Genomic DNA, 23070 nt, shown 5'->3' with positions numbered 1-23070 from the left:
GTCCCATGAATGATTAATTTAATATATAAAGCATATTATATAATGTGTATAATGTATGTATGTGTATTAATAAAGAATATTTTTGATACTTACTGTCAGTTGCTCTGTAAAACTCCTCCTATACATCCGTCATACAGTCCCAACCAGTATTGCTCTGAGAGTAAACACTGCCATCTGCTGGAGTGGAGGTGGAAATAATCAAAGTGTCTACTTATAAAAAGAGCTCACACACACTTTTATCAAACTAATATTTTTTTATTTGTATTGAAGGTTGCAGAGCATCAGATTTTCTTTTTCCTATCAAAAATTCAGTGGCCTCCAGATGTGACTGGTCTCTTGGTTGTACAGTAAATGTATGACATTTCATAGAGTTCATTATATTCATTTTATAGCATTTATCCTCGTCAATAACTCAGTTTAAGATGGAGGAATTGAACTAATTCAGCACTGAATGAACTTCCCTTTACTTTAGGGGACGTGACGCTTTCTGACTATGTGCCTTTGACATGTTGCTGATTCAGTGGATCCATTTACACAATTTTACATTTAATTGTCATATGATTACAGATGTTTTGGTCCCAATAACACATGTACTGTATGTTCATTCACACTCGTGAAAAACTCACCGCTACTTTCTTTTGGGACCCAAAATATGGGAAGACAGAAATATAATCACACGTACACAACTGTGCCAAATTGGGATGGCTACACACACAAAAAAAACAGCTAATTTATTTGGTTCTTTGGTGTAAATGTTGCCAGGGTTCATTTCTCACAGCCAGAACTGAAATACATTCAGTGTGATTGTCTTTGTGTGCATTTTAGAGAATGATTTTGAGGATGGGAGACAACAGAAGTTCATGGGGGGAGGTGGAGATGAGGTGTAGATGAGGAGGGGGCTCACGAGTCTATGATCGTTTTTTCCTGCTCTCAAAGTTTCTGAAGTTGGCTGGCCTAATCTTCATCTCTGCAAATTCAATCGAGTGTTCGTGGCCCTTCCAGTGGAACCAGTTGATCCCCTGCAGAAAAAACAAAACAAAACAGAATGCAAATCATGGGAAAGACGTCATCTTTCCCGACACGATGCATCCGCCAATTCACAGACATGGAGGGAACTCTCCTGGAAAAATCTGATTCATTTCTTTATTATTACACAGAAAGGTGAAAAGTAAGCAGTTACATAATGTTGGATACTTGGATGTAAGATCCCCATGAGTTGAAAGGTAAGAAAGTGTGGTAGGATGCGACAGATATTTGGTTAAAATACTGTTAATAGCTAGTTAAAAAGCTATCACAAGGAACCGGGGGAAGATAGCGGCCCCCGGACCAATGGCTAATAATCTTGAGACTACAAGAAGCACAACTGGAAGAAAATGACATCTGAATGGAGCAGCAAATAAAACAATCAACAGGATGAAAAGAACGAGAACGTGAAAGGAATAATCAGAGAGTTAATGAAATCTGTGTAAGCTGTGTACATACCTTACTGTGACTGTTGTCCCCATATTTCCCCATGAGGTTGACACGGTGACAGTTTTTATACCAAAAGGCGCCTTTGTAGGACAGGGCGCAGTTGGTGACAGCGATATCGTTATCGTTGTCAAAGGTGGAGAAGGGTCGACCCTGGTGGTAAGTCATGGAGTCACCTGGAAAAGACGTTAAAAGCCCAGAAAAACACAGCTCATGGGTTCATGTGTGTTCATGTGTGCGCTTATTAATACATTAAGTAAACCTGTCATAGTGGCTTTTTCTTAAAGCAATAGTTAAACATTTTGGGAGATACACATTTTGGTGCAGAGAGCTGGATGAGAAGATCATCCAGTATAAAGCTACAGCCAGGAGACAATTAGCTTAGCTTAGCATAAAGACGGGAAACAGGGGGACCCAGCTAGCCTAATCCTAATCAACACATTATATCGCTTTTATTCAATCCACACAAAAACTGAAGTGTAAAAAACGACAAGGTTTGGTTTTACAAAGAGTTATGTGCCAGACTATTTCTTGTCCAGGAACAGTTACTTCCTGGAGTCTCCACTGGTTGCCTGGCAACCTCATGGTGACAACAACACTCCAAAACGTTACTGCTACTGAAAAACAAAGAATCTTAACACTTTGTAGTTTGTATAGATTAAACAAACTAGATATAAAGTGTTAATAAGTGGTCTTCATTTTTGGACAGAGGCAGGCTAGCCGTTTCCCCCTTCTTCCAGTCTTTATGCTAAGCTAAGCTAACCAGCTGCTGTGCTGCAGCTTCATATTTACAGCACAAACACAAGAGTGGTATCGTTTTTCTCATCTAAGTATCGGCAAAAAAAAGAAGAAGCAAACAAGTGTAATCCCTAAAACGAATACGTACCTGCTGTTCCACTATACGCCCCGATGTAGACTTTATAGCGTGTTCTTGGCTCTGCAATCGTCAGCTTGTCGTACTGAGCGTAGGCTGATTCCCCGTTGTCCCTCAAGTCCACTCGCATCTCATAATGACCAGAATTTGTGATTTTATGGAGGTTTGAGAGACCTATAATGTAATTTAATACGTGTGAGTTGGGAAGATGACTGATTAAGACAGCGAAGTGAGTAAGACTAGAAGGCGAGCGTTCTTACCCAGCCAGAACTCATCATTCATGTTACCGAAGCCAGCAGTGTAGTTCTTCCAGTTCCTGTAGAATTCCAGCTTTCCATTCTGGCGTCTGAGGAAAACCTGAAGAGGAATAAGTGTCACAACAGCTTCACAATAATCGCAACAAGCTCAGGCCGAGGTCGCTTTGGAGCTGTCTCTCATTGGAAAAACAGACCCTGCACAGCTAGTTTGATCACATCCTATTCAATGTGAATTATGGTTTCAAAACTGCCTTTAATTGGATTCCAGCAGGTTGATTTACTCACCATCCACCCTCCACCATCTGTGGTCATGTCGCAGTAAACCTTGATGGGCTGGCTCTCCTCTCCTCCCACGTAGATGGTGTACAGACCAGAGGTCGTCTCTCCATTCAGTAAGATCTGAGCACAGTCCTTAGGGCGTCTGTACAACTGTCCAACTAGAAGCACATATTAAAAAGACATCATCTCAGAGACCTCAGAGGACTCGGCTGCACAAAAGAGTATCGTGTGAGTTAAGACAGTGGAAAGAAAAAGGTTTTTTTTTTTTCCATTGGGAGCAGCTGAGACCGAATGAAAAATAAGCACAGGTGGAATATCAGATTAACTGAAAGGAATTTGCTTTAGAAGAAGTAATATCTTCCTAACGTGCATCTGGACTGTTGCGTAACCCATCACCAGACTCACTGCTAAAAAGTACCAGCAAGTTGAGTTAGTATTAGGCGATGCACACAACTTGCTTGCGTGTGTTTTCTTTCCTTACTGGTAGTGAAGACGGTGGTCACGAGACGACTCCTCTGGGCTCCAGCGATGGCCTGCAGTCTGACATTGTACTCTGTGGAGCCAGTCAGCTGAGCCATGCTGTAAGAGGACGCCGTCGAGCTTAGCACCACTTCCTGAATCCATGCACACACACACACACATACAAACACAAAGCAGTCACAAAGAGCAAGACCATACTGCAGATTTAACTATAAAATGTGCACATTTTAAATAATTGCTAACCATTCTCCAAAGAATATAATTTGTTTTTATAGCCACTGGAGGACTAGACGAGACTTGAAACATTGAACATAAAATATTTCTGCTTTATTAACAATATATGAGGTATAAATTGACAGTCGGTGCCCAAAAAGTGCATTCATGAGTTATGGAGACAGAAAAATCTAACCTAGAGGACAAACAATAACAAAACATGTAGCATGTATAACAGGTTATGTGTTTCTTGTATTGAAAAGTTACACTTCAAAAGCAGATTTCGGATGTCCGAGTTTCCCTGAACGCACCAAAAAGAAAGTTTATAATTGATTGTCATTCCAAGTTGGCATAAAACATAGATTGTATATAAAGATGGACGACATGACAGCTCCCCAAAAGTGAAGCCAAAACATCGCTCGTCTCTATCGCCCCCTGGTGGCTGGCTGCAGTTTGGGTCATAAGCCCCGCCCCCTTCATGTTAGCGGATGGGATATGGGCCAAACAAACAAAAATCAAAATGAGCTCTAAATGACGTCACCAGTGCGAGATGTCAGCGGCCGTATTCGGGATATTTTGGCTTCATTTTTGTAGAGTGGGAAGAAGAAGTGGACATGCGGCGGCCATCTTTATATACAGCCTATGGTATAAACTGAAAATAATGACTCCCAAGCCGCAAATAACTGTGAGTTTACTCAGTCAGTGATTTTTTTTTTGGTATAAACAAGAAAATCCAGTTGTTAGTGATTGAACTGATGTGAGGATGTACATACCCTGATTACACCATCAGCAGAGGAAAAGGTGAGCGTGTAACCAGTGACAGCAGCCTGCGGAGGTTTCCACGTGAGAGTCGCACTGTCGGTCTGAATGTTAACAGCCGTCAGATCACGAGGAGGGTCCACATCTGCAAACAAAGTCACACAACTGTAGCTACAAAATACACAAGATTCAATATAAACTCTTCTCTCGGAGCCTACCAGTGGTGAGTTCAGTAACAGCAGAGTCGCTCCTCTGAGCTTCTTTCATAGCATGTACTCCAACGGTGTAGTGGGTTGCTGGAACCAGGGAGCCCATCTCAAACTCCACTGTGTTCCCAGAAACATGCTCCACCACGGGGGACACTGTAAAGCAGGGCACACTCATCAATAAATCATTTATACACACTTTGATAGTCTGTCGTGACCAATAGAAATGTCACTTTCAAAGATGAACGCAGACAAATAAAATTACTGTAAACAAACAGAAACACACCTGAGTCAGCGCTGTACGTAATGACGTAGCCATCGACAGTGGCCACAGACGGTTGCCACAGCAACAGGGCTGAGGTGTCAGTGACATTAACAGCAGTCAGACCCTGAGGTCTGTCCAACCCTGAAGGACACAAACAGGAACACAGCGTCAAGGGAAATGGCTTCACCTCAATTTGATTTTCTACGAAACAACGCCGCCGTCAGGAGGACTTGACACAGAAGTGTTGCATTAGAGAAGAAGAAGGCCAACCTGTGGTCACGGTGTCGGTGCTGGGGTCACTTTCCTCGAGACCCTTCACAGAACTCACGGTCACTTGGTACGTTTTGCCAGGGATCATATTGGGCAGCAAAGCCTCAAACACGCTGCCGTCCACGGTCACTGTCATTGGGCTTCCTGTGGAGGACAGAGAACATGTCAACATGTTATATCAACAAATAATATATAACTAAGCTGTACTGTAACTCCTGGTCTACTTGGTATTTTACATTTGTATTGTGGTGGGTGGTGATAAAGTGTACAGCTACGCTAGCAGCTCTGTGAAATGCTAACAAAGATAATGCTACCATGCTGACGTTTGGCAAGTAATGTTTACCATGTTCACCATCTTAGTATAACATATTAGCATGCTAACCTGTAAAGATAGTACAGGTGAGAGTGTCAGTGTCATAAACCGAAGTCTTGGACAAATAATAATTTTGACCTGATGATGGCGCTACATGAAAAATTTAAGGGATCATCAAAATTATTACAAGTTATCTTGAGGTGGATACGAAACTTCATGGCAACCCGAACATGGATCACCATTAAGATTCATCCTCTGGGGATCATGAATGCACAAAAAAAACTAAACTGTGCAACTAAATTCAGATGTAAATTTATAGTTACTGTATGTGTCTTTGATGAGATGTTTTAAGCTAAGAAAAATAACAATAAAAAAAAAAAATGTAGATCTAATCTGCAAATTAAATTGAAACCAGCAGTAAAATATGATTGTGATTGACCTCTTACCTCCTTCAAAGGGCACGTAGGCGATGCGGTAGTTATCCACCGGAGAGCGAGGCATGGACCAGTGAACTACAGCGGAGGAGTCCGTCACTTCAGAGAAGTGAAGACCTCTGGGAGTGCTCAGGCCTAGCAAAGTGCAAATGGATATGCGCAGACAGGAAAGCAGAAAGAAAGGTGATTTAAAGAGAAGAAAATATGGCCAATAACACTGAAAGAAAATAAGAAAACTATGAGCTTGAAGGATTCAAATTAAACTCCAGAAATTGCGTTTCCCAAAAGACCATTTTCCATTACAGTCAGACATGGAGTTAAGCCTAAACCAGAGAAATAAAGATGATTAGTGGGACTGCGGGTTCAGTTGTCGGGCAGCAGACGTCACATCCAAAACTCGGAAAGTTTAGTAGTTAGTATAAAACTGGACACATTGCTTTTCATATACCTGTCTGAGCAACCCCAGTTATAGGTTGGGAGCGTTGGTCCAACGTGACGCCATAAAGCTCGATTTCATACTCAGTGCCACTCATGAGCCCAGTTAAAACCTTGGTCCGTTCATCACCACGGACGCTGTACTCTTGAGGGTGGGCTAATCTTTTGCCGTCTCTTATTTTGATCACAAATCTGTCAAACAGGTCTTCATCAGAAGTCCACGACAGACGGAAACTGTCGGCTGTGATGTCCGAGACAAAGAGGTGCTCCACCTCTGGCTCGGCCTCTGGTTAGACAAGGAAACATAACGTTGCAGCAGGTTCGGAGTTTTCCCAGCAATTTTCATCAACTTCTGAGAGATGGCATCAGTTTGGAAGAAGTCAGCAATCAGGCAAGAAGGTTTCCAGGTGGCAGACAGGGTTAGAGTCCAGCCTTTCCACCTCCGCCCGGCCATGCTCAGGCATCCGTTAGTGTAAATCAGTCAAAAACACAGCACGCGGGCTACAAAGTTAAGTTAACGGGTTCACGTTCAGTAACGGATCTGTTGGACGGATTTCAGCAAAAACACGGGTTGAGACGAGATCCCCATGCGTCTTCAAGGACAGCCTCGATGCATTCAGTGCATTCAAAGATGAAACAAATGAGATTAGAAGTTAAATCAACTGACATTTCATGCTCAGAATGTCTTGTTGATTTATCAGTGTTTTCCTACTTCTGATCATGTTGTTTTACTCAGTGGTCTGAATCCATCCACTGGAGGTTTTAGCCAGATCGATAAACCAGCATGAAAAAAAAAGAAAAGAAAAAGGTAGCAGCATGGTGAAAAGTAACTTTAAAAAGACGTCTGTAGACATCTGTGTAGCACCAATCAGAAATCTGAAGGAAAACACATTTTAAAATATGAAAACAAACAAATATGTTCGCTCATATTTTTGGGAGGTAAGAAGAAACAGACGGGGGCTCCACATCTCTTCCCCCCCGGTGACGAAGCTGCATACCAAGAAAAAAAACACTTAAAACAAAAGTGAGTTCATTCTGGAAAAGAGTTGTGTTATAAATCTGAGTTAGGGTTTAGGTTACAATACTGAGCTGAAGCCTCACCATCGAAAACATGGCATTAACCAAAATGTGCTTTTGTTAAATTACATCTTACTTCTACTATTTCAAATCATCGTACAAAAAGCATGAACATCGAAGAATTATCATCATTTACAGACCTGCCAGGTTGTGATGGTGAAACTTCAGGATTGGATCATAAACGATCATATATGTTCAGTAGTTGCAACAAATAGTAAGACGAGGGCCCTTGCAGCGCACTGTGAGTGGTACCTGTCACAGCCACTGTAGTCAGAGGCCGTGAGAGAAGCCCTGACTCTGAAACCCCGGTCAGCCTGACCTCATAGCCTATGCCGGTGATGAGGCCCCAGATGTCCAGGTGACTTTGGTTTCCTGGCACAGTGAACTCCTGAGGTTCCAGCAGCCAGCCAGAGTCTGTCACCACTATGTGAAATTGTCTGAAGCCGCCACTAGAGGGGGCTAATTCCTCCTGCTGCTGCAGCTGCTGCTTCACCTCCCACGACACACGGAAACCGTAGGGGGTTATGTTGGAAATGGTCAAGTTTTCCACTTTAGGCAAAGGAGCTGGAGGGGAGTGGGTTTGGATTTGCATTTTTTTTTTGTGTGTGTGTGTGTGTGTGAGAGGGAACACATGTGGGAAGGGGGAACAAAATGCCATTAGGACGATCATGTGTGCAACGGTTGCAAAAGCAAGGCCATAAAATCTGTTCTTCCTGTGAGACGATCAGTTTTAAAAGAGACAAAAAGTAGTTTATTTAAAAAAGAGAACATCTGATCTTACTAGCTTAAGGTCAAAACACATTGAGGGCAAATTTGGCATGCGTCATAATGCTTTAAAAATGGATGCGACCTCTCTTTCCTCACCCAGAGGTTTCTAAAGCGACATTTTGAAGCTTTGACTTCAAAACCAAAACAAGGGTGAAAAAGGGTGAACGAGGACGTGTCGAAGCATCGCTGCTGGGATTTCTTACAACAAAGCAAAGATGCTACCCAAGACAAATAAAAGATTTACATCGAAAAGTCAAGATGCCAAATAGAACAGAGACATCTAGTGTCCATTAGTGGCGCTGCATCTTAACTCAATTCTGCAATGGCTTTAGCTTTTAGTCCAAATTATCTACTGACATGTCTACGGGTGCACTTCAGACAGAACTGAAGTGTTAACTCTGTTTGTAAAAGCAAAGAATAATCTATGGCAGCTCTTTATCATACTGGTAATGTGAGCCAACTGACAGCGCAGCCAATATTCATAAGAGAACAAATTTGCAGCATATGGAAACTAAGATTTTAGCTTTATTCTGTCAAAACTTAAAAACAAAAGACGGTTGCTCTCTAACAGAAATGACCCCTTTGGGGTTAATAAATCAAATGGTTTCGGTGCTAATGATGCATGTCAAATTTGCTCTAAATGCATTTCAGGCTTTAGAACTGCAAACAAATGTTGTTTAAGTTAATCTGGTATTCAGGATGTTAATAATTAACCGTTTAACCGTTAACCACAACAAGAATTTTGACCAATTAATACCAGTTAAAAAAATAAATAAATAATAGCCACGATGTTGCTCCTGGGGGACGACTACAACACCCCTCATCAAGCTAAAGACCCAGAGGAAGAGGGGGGCCCTTACATGAGAGACAATCCCCCCCTCATTGGATTCACTTGACTTGTGGAAAAGCATTCAGACGTTCTTCCTGAGGATCTCCGCATTCCCCGGACATCGGTACCATGAGTGGGTATTATCTCAGATGGTACCGATGCTTTTATATACGACTACAAGTTTTGCGCTTTGTTAGCATATTACAAAAGTCTGGCTCGTGTTTGCTAGGCTATTTATTTATATATTATATATTTAAGTTATAAAATATTTTTTAGGCTGTTAGGCCTACTAAATGTTCTATACAGCGGTATCAGTTCTTCAATGTGTGTTAGCCTACGATCATGTTGTGTTGTTGTTTGTGCTGCTACTGCACATGTAAAAATAAAATCCTTTCTTATGAAAGTTGTCGGAGGCCTATTGGTAATTCTTTAATGGGTCGCAGACATTCGTCCATTCTAAATAGTTCATTTTAATCTTGTCAGTTAACGGTTAATGATCGGTTAACAAGGGTTGGCTATCGATCAGAAGAAAAAATCGAAATTAGCATCCCTATCTGGTATATTAAGCTGTTAGCAGGAGACAAATTTCCCCCGACAGAACGTTTTGATGCAAAATCCAAAACAACACACATGGTTTCCATTCACAACTACATCTGATTAGAGTTTAAGATATGAGTAAAGTACGTAGTACCTGTAACGGCGTGGGCTAACACTGAGGGAGTATGGCGCCCATGAGAGATACCGTACAGTTCAATATCATAGCCTGTGGCGTCCATCAGGTTAGAGATCGTAATGTTACGGGCTTCACCGGGCAGTCTGACCTCCAGCGTATCAGACTGCTGCTCGGGGTCACTGACCCGGATAACAAAGCCATCAAAGTGGCCTGACACAGTGCTCCAGGACAAGCTGAGGTTATGTGGGCTCATAGATGAAGCAGCTATGGGCCCCAACTGTGGGACATCCTCTGATAAGAAAAAGAACACGGCTTTTCAGTTATGTTGTACTGATAAATCACAAAGTGGTTGGTACATGCAGAGTCAAAAAAAATGCATGTAATGTGATACCTGTTGTAGCTACATCAAACAGGGGCTGTGTGTTCTGGCCCCCAGCGCTGGCGTACAGCTTTATGTTGTAGCTTGTGCTCGCTTTGAGGCCGGCCATGACTGTGGAGCGCACGTCTCCTTGCAGAGCGCGCCCCATTGCCTGCGAGGGCAAAGCAGACTCTCTGACTTCTACTATAAAGTTATCAAAAGCCTCCTCTCCTGTCCGCCACGACAGAGAAAATCTGTCTGAGGTAACGTTAGAAACAACTAGCCTGGACAAAATAGGCTCTTCAGCTACAGGGGAGAGAAAAATATAAAATATATTCATTTATTGAAAGAGAATGCATGTATTTGTCTCTTTTTAAGTGTGTATCATACAGGCCCAAGTCAACTTTATAGTGCAGATAATAAGTGAAGAATATTTAAAAGCTAATTCTTTGTTTGACAAATACACAAAATCCAAATACCTGTTGATGCAACAATACTGACAGCACTTGTTCGGGATCCCTTGTATGTCCCATAGAGGTAGGCTACATAGTCAGTGCTGGGCCTGAGCCCTGTCACGTCATGGGACTTTACATTGTTGGATATGTTATATTCCTTTGGCTCCATCAGCCAATCAGAATCAATTATCTCCAGGATAAAACCATCAAACTCTCCTTCAGAGCCGTTCCAGGAGATTGAAAAGCTCTCTGACGTTAAGTTTGAGATATATAGTTTGCCAACCACTGGCTGATTCACTAAAGAGAGAAATCATTATTAGATTTTCATCAAAACCATTTTGCAGAACACATACTGATACGTAATAAATTATTGGTAGCTGGTTGGTTTGATTATCATATAAAAGCGTGTATAGTGTTACAGGAAACTCACCACCACCCACTTGCAATTCCTGATAGTCTGAGTAGCTTAATAAAAGATTAAATGCATGCATATATTTCTGCATAAAAATCTGCACAATTAACTTTAATTTTAAACTAATTACACCTAGTTATTAAAAACATGATATAATTAGATGGACGGACGTGTGATGCCAAGGGGGAAAACACAAAAGCCTTCATAGAAAATAGCTGAAGAATACTGGCCTGCAAATTTAAATGAATGAAATGTTGATTTAAACGTGAAAATGTGGCGATATAGGAAGATATATAAACAGGACTCAAGTCTCTTTCATGCTCTGATCATGCAGTTGATCTGTTAACATTGAGGACAGGTTCAGCTCAGTTCAATTCAAAGCAGAATAAGACCGCTGCAGAGGAAGCTTAACTTATAAAAACATATTTTAACATGCGATGAGAAATATAGTCAGCTGCATGCAAACATGCAGCAGACAATTTAGGCATCATTCAGATGTAAAACAAGGTGGCGTTACTGTTAACCTCAGATTATATGATTAGCTTTTTACCTTGATAATGACAAGAAGATTTAATCATTTGCCACCTAGTGGTTCAAAAAGGAAATGAGGATATTTACTTTGAAGTTCTGCGAAAATAAACTTTATCAGAAAACCATCTCAGGTTATTCACACAAACTGACAGAACTCAAATGTCACCAAAAGTCACACGTGAGCTCTTACACATCCACGGGCAAATAATCCCTCAAGGTTAATCGATTATACACTGAATGAAGGTTGATGGGATGAAATGAGATGGTCACGCTGTCATGGTGTGACGGGCGTGGGAGGGTGAAAGTTATTGGTTTGCTTTTGCAATCATTGCAGCACATCAGCGTCAAACCTCACCACGATGCAGGGTATGGTAGAGAGGGGGGGGGGGGGCTTCATGCACTTTGGTAACTGGGATGGAGGGAGCAGTTCGGGGTAAGGATGAACATTTGAGGGGCGTTTTGCTTGGCTCAGTGATGCGGCACGGGTGCCCATCACCCTGCCCTCTCTCAGCTAGACAGAAACAGTGGCTGGAGGGTAAAGAATGGTTCATGGCATGTTGGTTAAGATGAAGCAGTACAGTACAGGGTGTCGGACAGTGATGACAAAACAGAAATTGGGTTATTATGTTGTTCTCGTGTCATGCAGCGAGGTGTGGACGCTCCACTGTGAGTGGGACGACAGAGGCTCTAGTATGTGTGTGCTTCACAGATACCGATCGAAATAGAAAGTTAAAAATCAAAAAGGAAATATAGAAAGTGAAAGAGTTAAGAGGACAAAACGCTGCAACGCTGCAAGTCGCGGGTACCTGTGGTGGCTTCAGTGTACACGGGCTCAAGGAAGGAGCCCTGATACATCCCAAACAGGCCAACCATGTAGCTGGTGTTGGGATTCAGCCCGGAGATGCCCAGGCTGAAAGCGTCTCCCGAGAGAGTGAGGTTCTGGCTCTCTGCGAAATTATCCAAGTTTGTTACCTCAATGACAAAGCTGTCATATTCCCCACCCACGGGGCTCCAGGACGCAGTGAAGCCGTCCCATGTAATGTCAGAGGTGGTGAGGTTCATCACCATGGGCTTCAGCTCCTCTGGTAGATAGACAGATCAGAGTGGGGTCAACTGAATGGCAAGATGGATTGTAAAAATGACTCTCACATAACTTTTCAAGGCACATTATCTATCGCAACAAGTGAGGCCGAGTATTTGGGCCACAAGAATCTCAGATTTGAGTTATCAAATTAAAACTATTGTGAAAACAAAGTCAAAAAATTAAGAGACAGGAAGTTGAGTTTAATCTTGAATTTAAATCTTTAACTTTAAATTACTTGTATCTTGAAATTTTATGACTTTTACGTCTTTTTTAAAATTTAATTTGAACAACTTCTTTCAAAATATGATGACATGAATCTTGAAATATTAAGATTTTATTCTCAAAATATTATGATTGACATTGATTGATATATTACGACTGTTGTCTCATAATATTACAATTCTTTTCTTACATAATTACTTAAATCTTGAAGTATCACATATTTTTCTCAAAATATTGTGACTCTGTTCTTGAAATATCTCTCTTGATTTTTTTGTGGCCCCAATACTCGGCCATAAATAAGAGTCAGAGGTTTAGCAAAGGAAAATATGGGATGAAAGAAGATTGTCTTTTACAATAAAGTCATCAACTATAATCGACCATTTGTGGCAGCCATCGAGAATAAATGCATAAAGAATAAATGGACGTGATGAATGCCTACAGAAAGAAATATTTGCTGCATGTACCTGTAGTAGCAAAACCTCTGAGAGGTACAGATCGCTTCCCTTCCACCAGCCCTTGTAATGTAATATCATAGTGAGTGGAGGGGGACAAACCCTCTATTTCAGCTTTCCTCACACTTCCTGGGACTGGGGTCACATGAGCTTGTGTCGCCCCTGATGGAGCACTGAGCTCCACTATGAAGCTATCAAACGCCTCGTCAGGCGCCGACCAAGCCAGGCTTACGCTAGTGGAGGTAACATTGACTGTGAGGTCCCCCAATACATCCAGGCTTGAGCTTTCAGACTCAGCCCCGGAGCTCATCGCGCCAGTGTCAGAAGTGGAAGGAGCCTCAGTGTTTAGAGGGTTTTGAACTGCTTCAGTGTCCAGAGCAGACTGTGGGGTTGTCGGGGCATCTTTGATGCTCAGCACAAGCACATCTGGAGAGGTAGGCTTGGGTGCTACAGTGAATAAAAGCAGGTTAAAGAATGAATTTGCTACCGGCTCTGCTGACGACTGAAAAAGAACCTGTGAAGAAGAAACTGGGTTAAGATAATAGACGATACAGTAGAATTCAAATCACATAATCATTCTGCATGAAGTTCTGTCCTTGATCTGCCTCATTCCTGTGAAGATTTCATCATTTTCTCTTGTCCAGTTTTTCCAGGACTTTATAACATCAAGCAACAGCGAAGGCATTAATGTCACTTGAGTCAGTGCCATTAAATTTTGAAGGTTCTGAGTAGTCCACCGGAGTGGAAGTACACAGTCGTCTTCAAACAGATGATGAAGCCATGCACAGCCATTTTCTTGCTGCGGGCCTAAAGAAAGACTGTTGAGTCACTTGACATGCGAGTGACGTACGGTGTAATTTCCTCCGACTGCTAGAGAATCATTTAATTGTGTGAATGGGATTGAAGACGATGACTGATGTGGATGGAATTAGTGGCGCAGGCTTTCAGACAGCAAAATGGTTGCATTTAAAAGCTCAAATGCAGGAAGAAATCGGGACAGCCTGTGTACTGTAACTCCTCGTATCTGAAGGTATTAATGGCTCAGGGAGACACAGTTCCTACTATAGATTTCTTCTTGTATTTGGATTTCAGGAGGCAACATTCTGCCTCAGTACTGAAGCCTCGTCAGATGATGTGTGGGATGAGGTGAAAATTAGTGTTTTGTGAAAATACAATCATCTCTGTTGGGTTTGTCATCTTTCTGTGTCATGCTAAAGGTTATTACCAGCATGCAAATCCTACCGCTACTCTGATCTAAGCAACTATTTGACCTCTATGAAACAGAACATAATTTCCACTGAAAGGAAAAGCTGTCTCCAATAAACATTCAGTCTAAAAAAGAAGCTTATACCTGTGACTGCAACAGCTTCAAGTAGCACAGATCTCTGGCTACTCGTTATCCCATAAAGTTTTATTTGATATTCTGTCGATGCCTTCAGGCCTTGGAGTCTAGAACCAGTGGCATCACCAGGAAGTTGGACCTCTCTCACATCCCATAATTGCAGAGTGTCTTTATATTCTACTGCGAAACTATCATAGACACTGTGAGCCTTTAGTTTCCATGAGAGGTCAAATCCTTCAGGCGTGACGCCCGAGATAGTCAGCGTTCCAAGCTCATCCTCAGGCTCTGCCCCAGAGAACTGGGACTCGGAGGGGTCTAAATACACAAAGCTAATGACATTGTCCTCCGAGCCTGTGGGAGTCGTTAGCTCACGGTCGTCGGAGTCAGCTAAATAAAATGTGAAAGAGGCTACGAGAAAAAAAACAAAAAAAAGGCACAGATCAAGACAGCATCATTTAGGTGTAAGTTCATCTCAAGTTCTTGGTGTTCATTGACTGCAGATTTATTTCCAATCGTCAAAATCTCTTAAGATTAATTCTGGTCTGCATTCATTTAAAATATACCACATGAGTACAACAGTTATTGAACTCTAAACTCCAAAATCTAAACAAACGGAAAAAAGAACTGCGCTTTTCATCTGTATTTTAAAGCCCTGAAGAATTTCTGAGGGACATAACAGCATGTTCTGCATGACGAATCAGTTTTATCCTCCTTTGAAGGCATTTGTAATCATTTATTTAAGTTCATATTGTGGTAAAAGTGTTCCCTACCCACCTGTAGATGCAAAAAGGGTGACAGGTGTGCTCCTCTTGTGACCCCTCTCTGCAGCCAAAGTGACGGTGTAGCTCATTCCAGGGGTCAGGTTGGACAAGCTATAGCTAGTCGCTGTGGCAGGGATCTCCACCTCCTCAAACTGGCCATCTTTGGAGACGTACACCAGCCTGTAGGTGCTGACCTTGGCCCGAGGTTTCTGCCACCTCAAGGTGAAGGAGGTCTCTGTGGACTCGACTTCTTCGAATTCTCTGGGAGGGTCGATATCTGACAGAAGAGAAAATTTCAGTGTAAGACTGACAGACAGTAAATTTTCCTCTTGACTTCTGTTGCATTCTCAACACGAATCATAAATCACTTTCCCCCGCAGTCTGTGTATTTATGAAGGGGTGTGAAGGACGGCGTGCTTGAACAGCTGCTCGGCAGCGTCTCTCACCAGTTGCTGCATTTGTCGTAGCAGGAAGGCTCTCTCTCTCATTCTTCACGGCAGTCACACCAATCCCATACTCTGTCCCCGGCTTTAGCCCTGACATCCAGAGGGATCGAAAGAAAAATCACCCCGCAGTATGACTAATACAAGCTGTGTGTGGTCGTACTTAATAAATGTTTCACCCTTACCAGTGATAGTAGCTTTTGTGGTGTCTCCTGGTCCTCGTGGGAACAGTTCCTCACCGTGAGTCGCTCCAGAGATGGGACTGTATTTCACCCGATAGCTGCCAACACCAGCTTTACTGTTAGTCCACTCCAGAGCGATGCTGTCGTCGGTCTGGGACACAGCCTGCAGGTTCGTGGGGGCATCCAGGGCTACGGTAAAATACATTTATAATCGTATTAAGAGAATCAACTTTCTGTTCACAAACTTTAGATTTATACACAGACATTTAACGTAATATTACAACTGCTATTGGAAATTGGGCCACTCCAATTTGTTAATCATCATAAAATAAATATAAATACTGTAAGATATATCCACACGTTGGCATGTTCTGTACAGCTATATGGTGTGTGTTTATGTAGAAGTAAAGGATAAAGGCGTTAGTCCGTCTCAATACTACGACTCCCCTACCTGTAGTGAATGTGCCGGTGACAGGGTCACTGGTGATGTCTCCACTCCTGGAGATGAGCGACACCTTGTACTCGGTGTCTGGCCTCAGACTGTCGATGCTGTACTGCTTGTCTGGGGGGAAGATCTCCACACTGGTTTCATCCGAGGGGTCGGAGCTGGGCCCATAAAACATGGTGACTTTGTCCATGGGAGCCACTGGCTGAGACCAGCCAACCAAAGCCGAGGAGTCCGTCACATCCTTCACATCCACCTGCCGGGGGCCGTCAATCTCTGAGAGAAGGAGGGGGGGGATAAAAAAGTTGGGCAAAGATCCAACACTGGTCCAAATATTAGCACTCCTGCCATGTCTTTCTTAGCCTCCGTACATAAAACATCCCTTGTAAGACTCAACTTGGCTCTCATAAGACAAAACAACAACTTGGATCAACAAGAGAAAAAGCCATCATGAAATATAATGTGACTCCCTTTCACTCTGACGTTGTGTTTACTATCGGAAATACTTTATTGATCCCTGGGGGGGGGGGGTTGTACAGTACTACCTGACAAATCTCCTGTGTTCACATGAGGAGGAGACATCTTTTTTCTATGTTCTCTATGTTGTTTTGGAGCCCTGCTAAAAGGACCTCTGGGGGGTAAAAGGGTACGAAAGGTTTAACCTCACTTCTATCATTCACTTCTGCTGTGTCTAGTTTCAGTCTACAAAAATAAATGACATCAGAAATGAAATGGCGTGATACCCAGGGAGTCCATCAACACAGACTTGTAAACTAAATGGCTTTTCCATACACAATGACAGTTGTTTGGCCTGGCGAGCAACTGGAAGCATTTCACAATGTAATGTATGGAGTAACACTGCAATAAAAGTTTCAGGGAGCAGAGGACAAGAGCTAAGAGAAAGATTTAGTGAAAGTGAAAAGTATTACATGGTCATGCTAGAGACTCAATGTGTCCAAGTCAGTGGGGATTTCCTGTTGTTACTCTTTTTTTCATTATGGAATTTCACTCTTTGACATTAGTGTATTTTTTTTACTCCGTGCTCAAGTAAAGTGAAGGGTTTTTGTATCCTACCAAACTGCTAATAGCTGCCAGACACAGCAGCAAAACGACACACCATGTGAACTCAATACTTTCTTTTGGATGATTTTAAACAGTCCGTCATCTCACCACTTGACTCTAAATAATCTGTGTGCTTGGAAAATGTTTGTTTAAAGCCTGAAACTCACTTGTAGTGACTCTTTTGGATGTTTGGGGTCCTCTGGTGTTGTTCTTGACGATGTTGATGGAGACTTCATACTCCTGTCCTGGTCCAAGGCCTGACTGGAGAAACTGATTTTGAGAAGGTGGAAGGGTGCTCACGACTTTTCCATTTTCTTCTTTCTGCAAGGACACATAACACATAAACTATTGTAAAATATCCCGTGAAAAGACATGCACAAAAGAGACCAGATTACTGTGAGAAAGTCAGCACTTTTACCAGTCCAGCATATAACCAGCTGGTCAGTATTTAGTCTTTTAAATTTTTTTAAAACATATTTTATTTGAATGTAAGGAAATAGTTTGACATTTTGAGAAATATACTAATTTGTTTTCTTGCTGAGAGAAAGATGAGAAGATCCTGTTCGATACCACCCTCATATCTGTCCATTTAGTATGAAGGTAGAGCCAGGAGACGGTTAGCTTAGCTTAGCATAAAGACCGGAAACAGGTAGCCTAGCTGCAGCAAGTTGTGATTTTATGGAGACAATTTCTTGGCCGTGAGCAGGAACCTTCTGGAGTCTTGTCGTCACTGTGAGGTTACCTTAAGACAGAGCCAAGCTTCAGTCTTTGTGCTAAGCTAAGCTAACCGTCTCCTGACTGTACTGTTCAAAACAGGAAGATTAAACAGTTTTGTTTAAAGACATTATTTGGTATTTTCATGGAAATGTGTAAACAATCTCCAGCAAAAATCCACCTGTAAATCTTTATTCTCTTAAACTTTTAAGAGACCACACTGCTGTTTTACTACAATAAAACAAGGAATGCGTTTCCAATTTCGATGACACTTTAGAAATCAGGTTACAGAAAGTACGGAACAATACTGCACTCAATAAATTGAGCATTGATGTCATGTGTGCATGATACAGGAAATGTGTGAGAGGACGGATAACCAAAACACTGCCCTGACAGAGAACTGTTGTGCAGTAAACTAACATCACACAGTCCATCATCAAAATCAACATGAAGGTCAGGAAAGGACAACATATTTAAAAAAAAAAAAAAATGGGTGAAAACTCTGCAGCAACTGCAAAACTTTTTTAAAAAAGGCCTCTGACTTATCAGCTGGCACAGTAATTTCTTTTCAAAGACTTGCTGGCTCGGATTCTGAGGAGCAGATTTACCCGCAGTCCTATGACATCCAGACTTGCCCTCATTGAGGTTTTCCATATGTCAGAGCAATTTTAATGGTTACCACTGAAATAAATCCATGTTTTGCTGAGACTTTCAATAAGCTGGCATAGCTTATCACCTCTCACTTTTTCCCCCTGTCGGTTATTAAAATCCTGGGCAAGCCTTCAAAAGAGATGGGCAGACTGACCGTGTTGCGGAAATAGATCTCCCAGCCATCAAAGGGGATGTCCAGCTGGTCCCACACCACCTCCACTGAGGTCTCTCTCACTGATTTGAATCTTAAACCCTCTGGCTGTGGAAGGTCTGGTGGGATGGAAAGAAAAACAGTTATTACCATTGATAGCTAAACCACATCAACGGTTTTCTAAGAGTATTTGCAGTAAACCAACACGAAGAGGACTGTGATCTACCTGTGACCACCCTCGCGCTGACAGGGACACTCCTCTTGTTGCTCAGGACAGCGTAGACATTGATCTGGTACTCGATGCCAGGTTCAAGCTCTTTGACAGTGGCAGCAGTTCTGTCTCCAGGCACAGTGAACTCCTGGAGAAGACCACCAGGAATGGTGGGTTCATACGTCACAAGGTACTCCGTCACCAACATCTCGTTGTTCCAGATCAGGTCCACCGTGTCAGAGGTGACCTCGCCAACAGTAAGATCCTTTGGAGAAGACACTGGAAAAAACAAAAGCAAATAACTTTGCTGAGGGTGTTGTCTTGGACACTTTCTCATTCCCTCAATCATTGAGTATCCATCATACGGAGCTAATGCGAACTCCAGAGCCACATCTGGCTGTGGTGTGAAGAACCGCCAAAAAAGTGCGAACAAAGTGCAGACAACGTCAATACAGAAACCGAAAACTTTTATATATTCACTAAAATAGTTGTTCTCTAGATGAGTGGTGAGTGAATTTTGAGAATAGAAGGAAATTACATCACTCTGGATTGGCTTTTATAGTGCATCTAGTTAACACATGGAAAGTTTCAGGACTTGTGAACTGCCAAATCCTTTTTTTGAGTGTTTCTGCACTGAACTGAACAGAGCTTCTTACCTTCAGAGCAGTCTTCTCCGATGTATCCCTCATCGCAGACGCACTGACCATTCACGCAGCGGCCTTTGTCCTGGCAGTTGTTCAGACAGCTCAGCTCCACACAGCTTTCTCCCTCATATCCACTCTCGCATGAGCACTTTCCATTGATGCAGCGTCCCCTGTTGTTGCAGTTATCTGGACAGGCGAGCACAGAGCAGTCATCTCCCGAGTAGCCTTCCTGACAGATGCACTTGCCGTCGACACAGTAACCCCGGGCCAGGCAGTCGTTGGGACAAGCTTTCTGACTGCAGTCTTCACCAGAGAAGCCTTCGTCACAAACACACTGCCCATCGATGCACCGGCCGCGGTTTTGGCAGTTGTTAGGGCAGCTCAGTTCACCGCAGTCCTCGCCGTTGAAACCTGCGTGGCACACGCAACGTCCGTCAATACACTCGCCGCGGCCATAGCAGTTTGAGGGGCAGGTCCTGATGCTGCAGTCCTCACCAGCGAAGCCTTCCTCGCACACACACTGGCCATTAACGCAGCGCCCCCTGTGCAGGCAGTTGCTTGGGCAGGAAAGCTCAGAGCAATCGTCTCCCTGGAAACCAACATCGCAGGAACACTGTCCATTTATGCACTGGCCTCTGTTGTTGCAGTTGTTCAGACATGCTAACTGGCTGCAGTCTTCGCCTTGGTAGCCCGAGTCACAGATGCACATCCCGTTGAAGCACGTCCCTCTGCCGTTACAGTCGTTGAGGCAGGTGAGCTGAGAGCAGTCTTCTCCGCTGTAGCCGACTGTGCAGACACACTGGCCATCTACGCAGAAACCATTACCATGGCAGTTGTTGGGGCAGGTGCGATCACCACAGTCCTCCCCGGTGTATCCCTCATCGCAGTAGCAGGTGCCGTTCACACAGCGTCCACGGTCGTAGCAGTCTTTGGGGCAGATGAGTTCAGAGCAGTCGAAGCCGGTCCAGGGTTCATCACACACGCAGTCTCCGTCCTCACAGCGTCCGCGGCCTTGGCAGTTGTTGAGGCACTTGGTTTCAGAGCAGTCTTCGCCAAAGAAACCATCAGAGCAGACGCAAATACCGCCCACACACCGGCCGTGTGCTCCGCAGTCCACAGGGCAGACCTCGAGTGTGCAGTCTTCTCCGGCGAAGCCCTGGAAGCACTCACACTTTCCGTCAACGCAGTGGCCCCGGCCCTGGCAGTTCTTGGGACACTCGGGTTCAGTGCAGTTGGGTCCCTTCCAGCCAGGCTGACATACGCAGCCACAGATCTCAGTGCTGTAGTTTCCATGACCGTTGCAGTAAGGTTTAGTTCCCACCTCACCTTTGATAAGAAAGTCATAAGAAAAGACATTTGTTTTTCATTTTCTTTGACTGTTTTGTGGAATATCATCTGCGTGGTATTGTATTGATTCATTTTGTAATCGGCTCGGTCCAAAGGTGACAAAAAGCCACTACTTCTAAAGTTCACTAATTAACATGTTATATATTGTTTGTTTTGTACAAAAACAAAAGTGTAAAATACAAATAAACCATAGTGGTTTTAGTCACTGGTCTGGCAAAGAAATAGTCAAGCACGCAACCACGACTTGTAGTTTTTACATTTAGTTATTATACAGATTAAACAAACAAGATATAACATGTTAATTAGTGAGCTTTAGAGGTGCTGGTAGGCTGATTTTGTTACGTTTGGACAGAGCCAGTCAATTTCCAGTCTTCATGCTAAGCTAAGCTAACCGACTGCTGGCTCTAGCTTCACATTTACCGTACAAACATGAGAGTGGCAAACCAAAATGTTAAAATTATTCCTTTAAATTACACTCACATTTAAGGAGGATGATCCATATAAAAATCAAAGCGTAAAAACGACAAGTTGTAGTATTATGGGGGGGTTTCTTGGTCAGGTGCCGTTTCTTTATGCTAAGCTAAGCTAAGCTAATCAGATGCTGGCTCTAGCTTCATATATAGCATACAAATTTAAGAGTGGTATCAATCTTCTCGTCTAACTTCTCTGTTGGCAAGAATGAAGCTTTATTTCCCAAAATCTCATCTATTCCTATAAGAGAACGTCATTCAGAAGTGGTCCAAGGCTTATTTTAGCAACTACTACAGAAGACATCTTACTGTCATTTATATTCGGCAACTGCATGTCACAGCATGTCATTTGAGCCAAACAAAGCCCCATTCAAAATAACTGATGAGTAGTCGGGAATATTACACCCCCACATTGAATTCCTCAAAACTCCTCAATAGATGAATGGAACAAATGTGTCTTATACTGAAGGAGACTCATGGGGTCATGTAGTATTCTTAGTGTAGCACTTTACAATTTTAAAGTAATACAGAATTATTTTACTGTACTGGCTGTAATCTCCATTCCCGTATGTGACAGACAAAGCAAGACAGACAAATCCCACCTACCTGTGGCTTGTGCACTGCAGCAGGCCCCCTCACCATTGCACTGATTTCTCAAAGCTGAAACTTCCCCCTCAAGCATCTCCAACCGGCTCATGAGGTCTTTCAGGCCAGGCATGTCGTCGGTACAACCACAGGCCTGCCGAGGTATATTGATACGGTGGGTGAAGACGATCTGGTTCTCCCCATCGACCGTGTGCTCAGTGGTGCGATGGTCCGAAGAGACTGCTTCATCTCTGGGATGGAGCTGCATGCCCTCTGGAGCGTCAAGGTTCACGGAACACAGGGAACTGGCAGGAACATTGATGTTATAAACATGGTTGAAAACCACAGGTTGGTCAGCACTGGGGAGGGTGATGTTATGTTCTTCGGCCTGTCGTCGTTGCCGTAGGATTTTCTTCACGAGCCCAGCATTTGATAAGCTGACCAAAGCAGTCAGGAGGAGGCAGCCCAGGACGCCTCTTGTACCCATGCTAGATGTGGGATGAGGATTTATTAAATAAATATCAGTTTGAACCTCTGACTAAAGGCCAATCCTGGGAAATGGTGAAGGTTCTGGAAAATAGAAAGAAAATACATCATACAAATGCAGTCTTATTGTAATTGTAGTTAGTTGTTTAACAATGAAAAGCTGAGAATCATAAATACATACATAAAGTCTTTTGGAGCAGTGGTTCCCAATCTGGGGATCCGGACCCTCACAAATTAAATCTGCTGCACAAAATCCCTTTCATTTCCTTGTGAATTACTGGCCTCTGTAATAACTTACCTCTTCAGGCATCTTAAAGATTTTAGATATTAAATTTTCAAACAAAACAAAGAAAACTTTAAGTGCTCACAGTCGGTGCTGAAGAGTCACAAGTGGATGTTGCTTTGTTTTAAAAGGGTCACAAGCCAAAAAGATTGGGAACCACTGTTTAAGACAAATGTG

General features: G+C 42.9%; 1 protein-coding gene across 2 annotated transcripts; it reads right to left on the bottom strand.

Moving 5' to 3' along the window:
• Positions 1-908: 908 nt before the first annotated feature.
• LOC139301003 (tenascin-like) lies at positions 909-22611 on the bottom strand. 2 transcript variants are annotated; one of them, XM_070924231.1, is made up of 22 exons: positions 22146-22611; positions 19735-21048; positions 19094-19357; positions 18871-18986; positions 17519-17672; positions 16296-16565; positions 15848-16033; positions 15666-15755; positions 15233-15496; positions 12165-12440; positions 6269-6541; positions 5833-5955; positions 5074-5217; positions 4825-4944; positions 4551-4694; positions 4347-4477; positions 3362-3494; positions 2887-3038; positions 2605-2701; positions 2357-2518; positions 1483-1646; positions 909-1019 (listed from the first exon to the last, which is right to left on the bottom strand). In XM_070924231.1, exons 1-22 carry the CDS (start codon positions 22609-22611, stop codon positions 909-911), a joined length of 5154 nt encoding a protein of 1717 aa, XP_070780332.1. The 2 variants fall into 2 exon arrangements, with proteins under 2 accessions (XP_070780332.1, XP_070780334.1); XM_070924233.1 differs by lacking the exon at positions 6269-6541 and having other exon boundaries at positions 19094-19418; positions 19682-21048.
• Positions 22612-23070: the final 459 nt, after the last annotated feature.

Source organism: Enoplosus armatus, chromosome 18 (assembly GCF_043641665.1).
Source record: "Enoplosus armatus isolate fEnoArm2 chromosome 18, fEnoArm2.hap1, whole genome shotgun sequence".
In the NCBI taxonomy this organism is placed as follows: domain Eukaryota; kingdom Metazoa; phylum Chordata; class Actinopteri; order Centrarchiformes; family Enoplosidae; genus Enoplosus; species Enoplosus armatus.
Note: the sequence above shows the minus strand (reverse complement) of the source record. Positions and strands in the feature narration are given on the sequence as shown.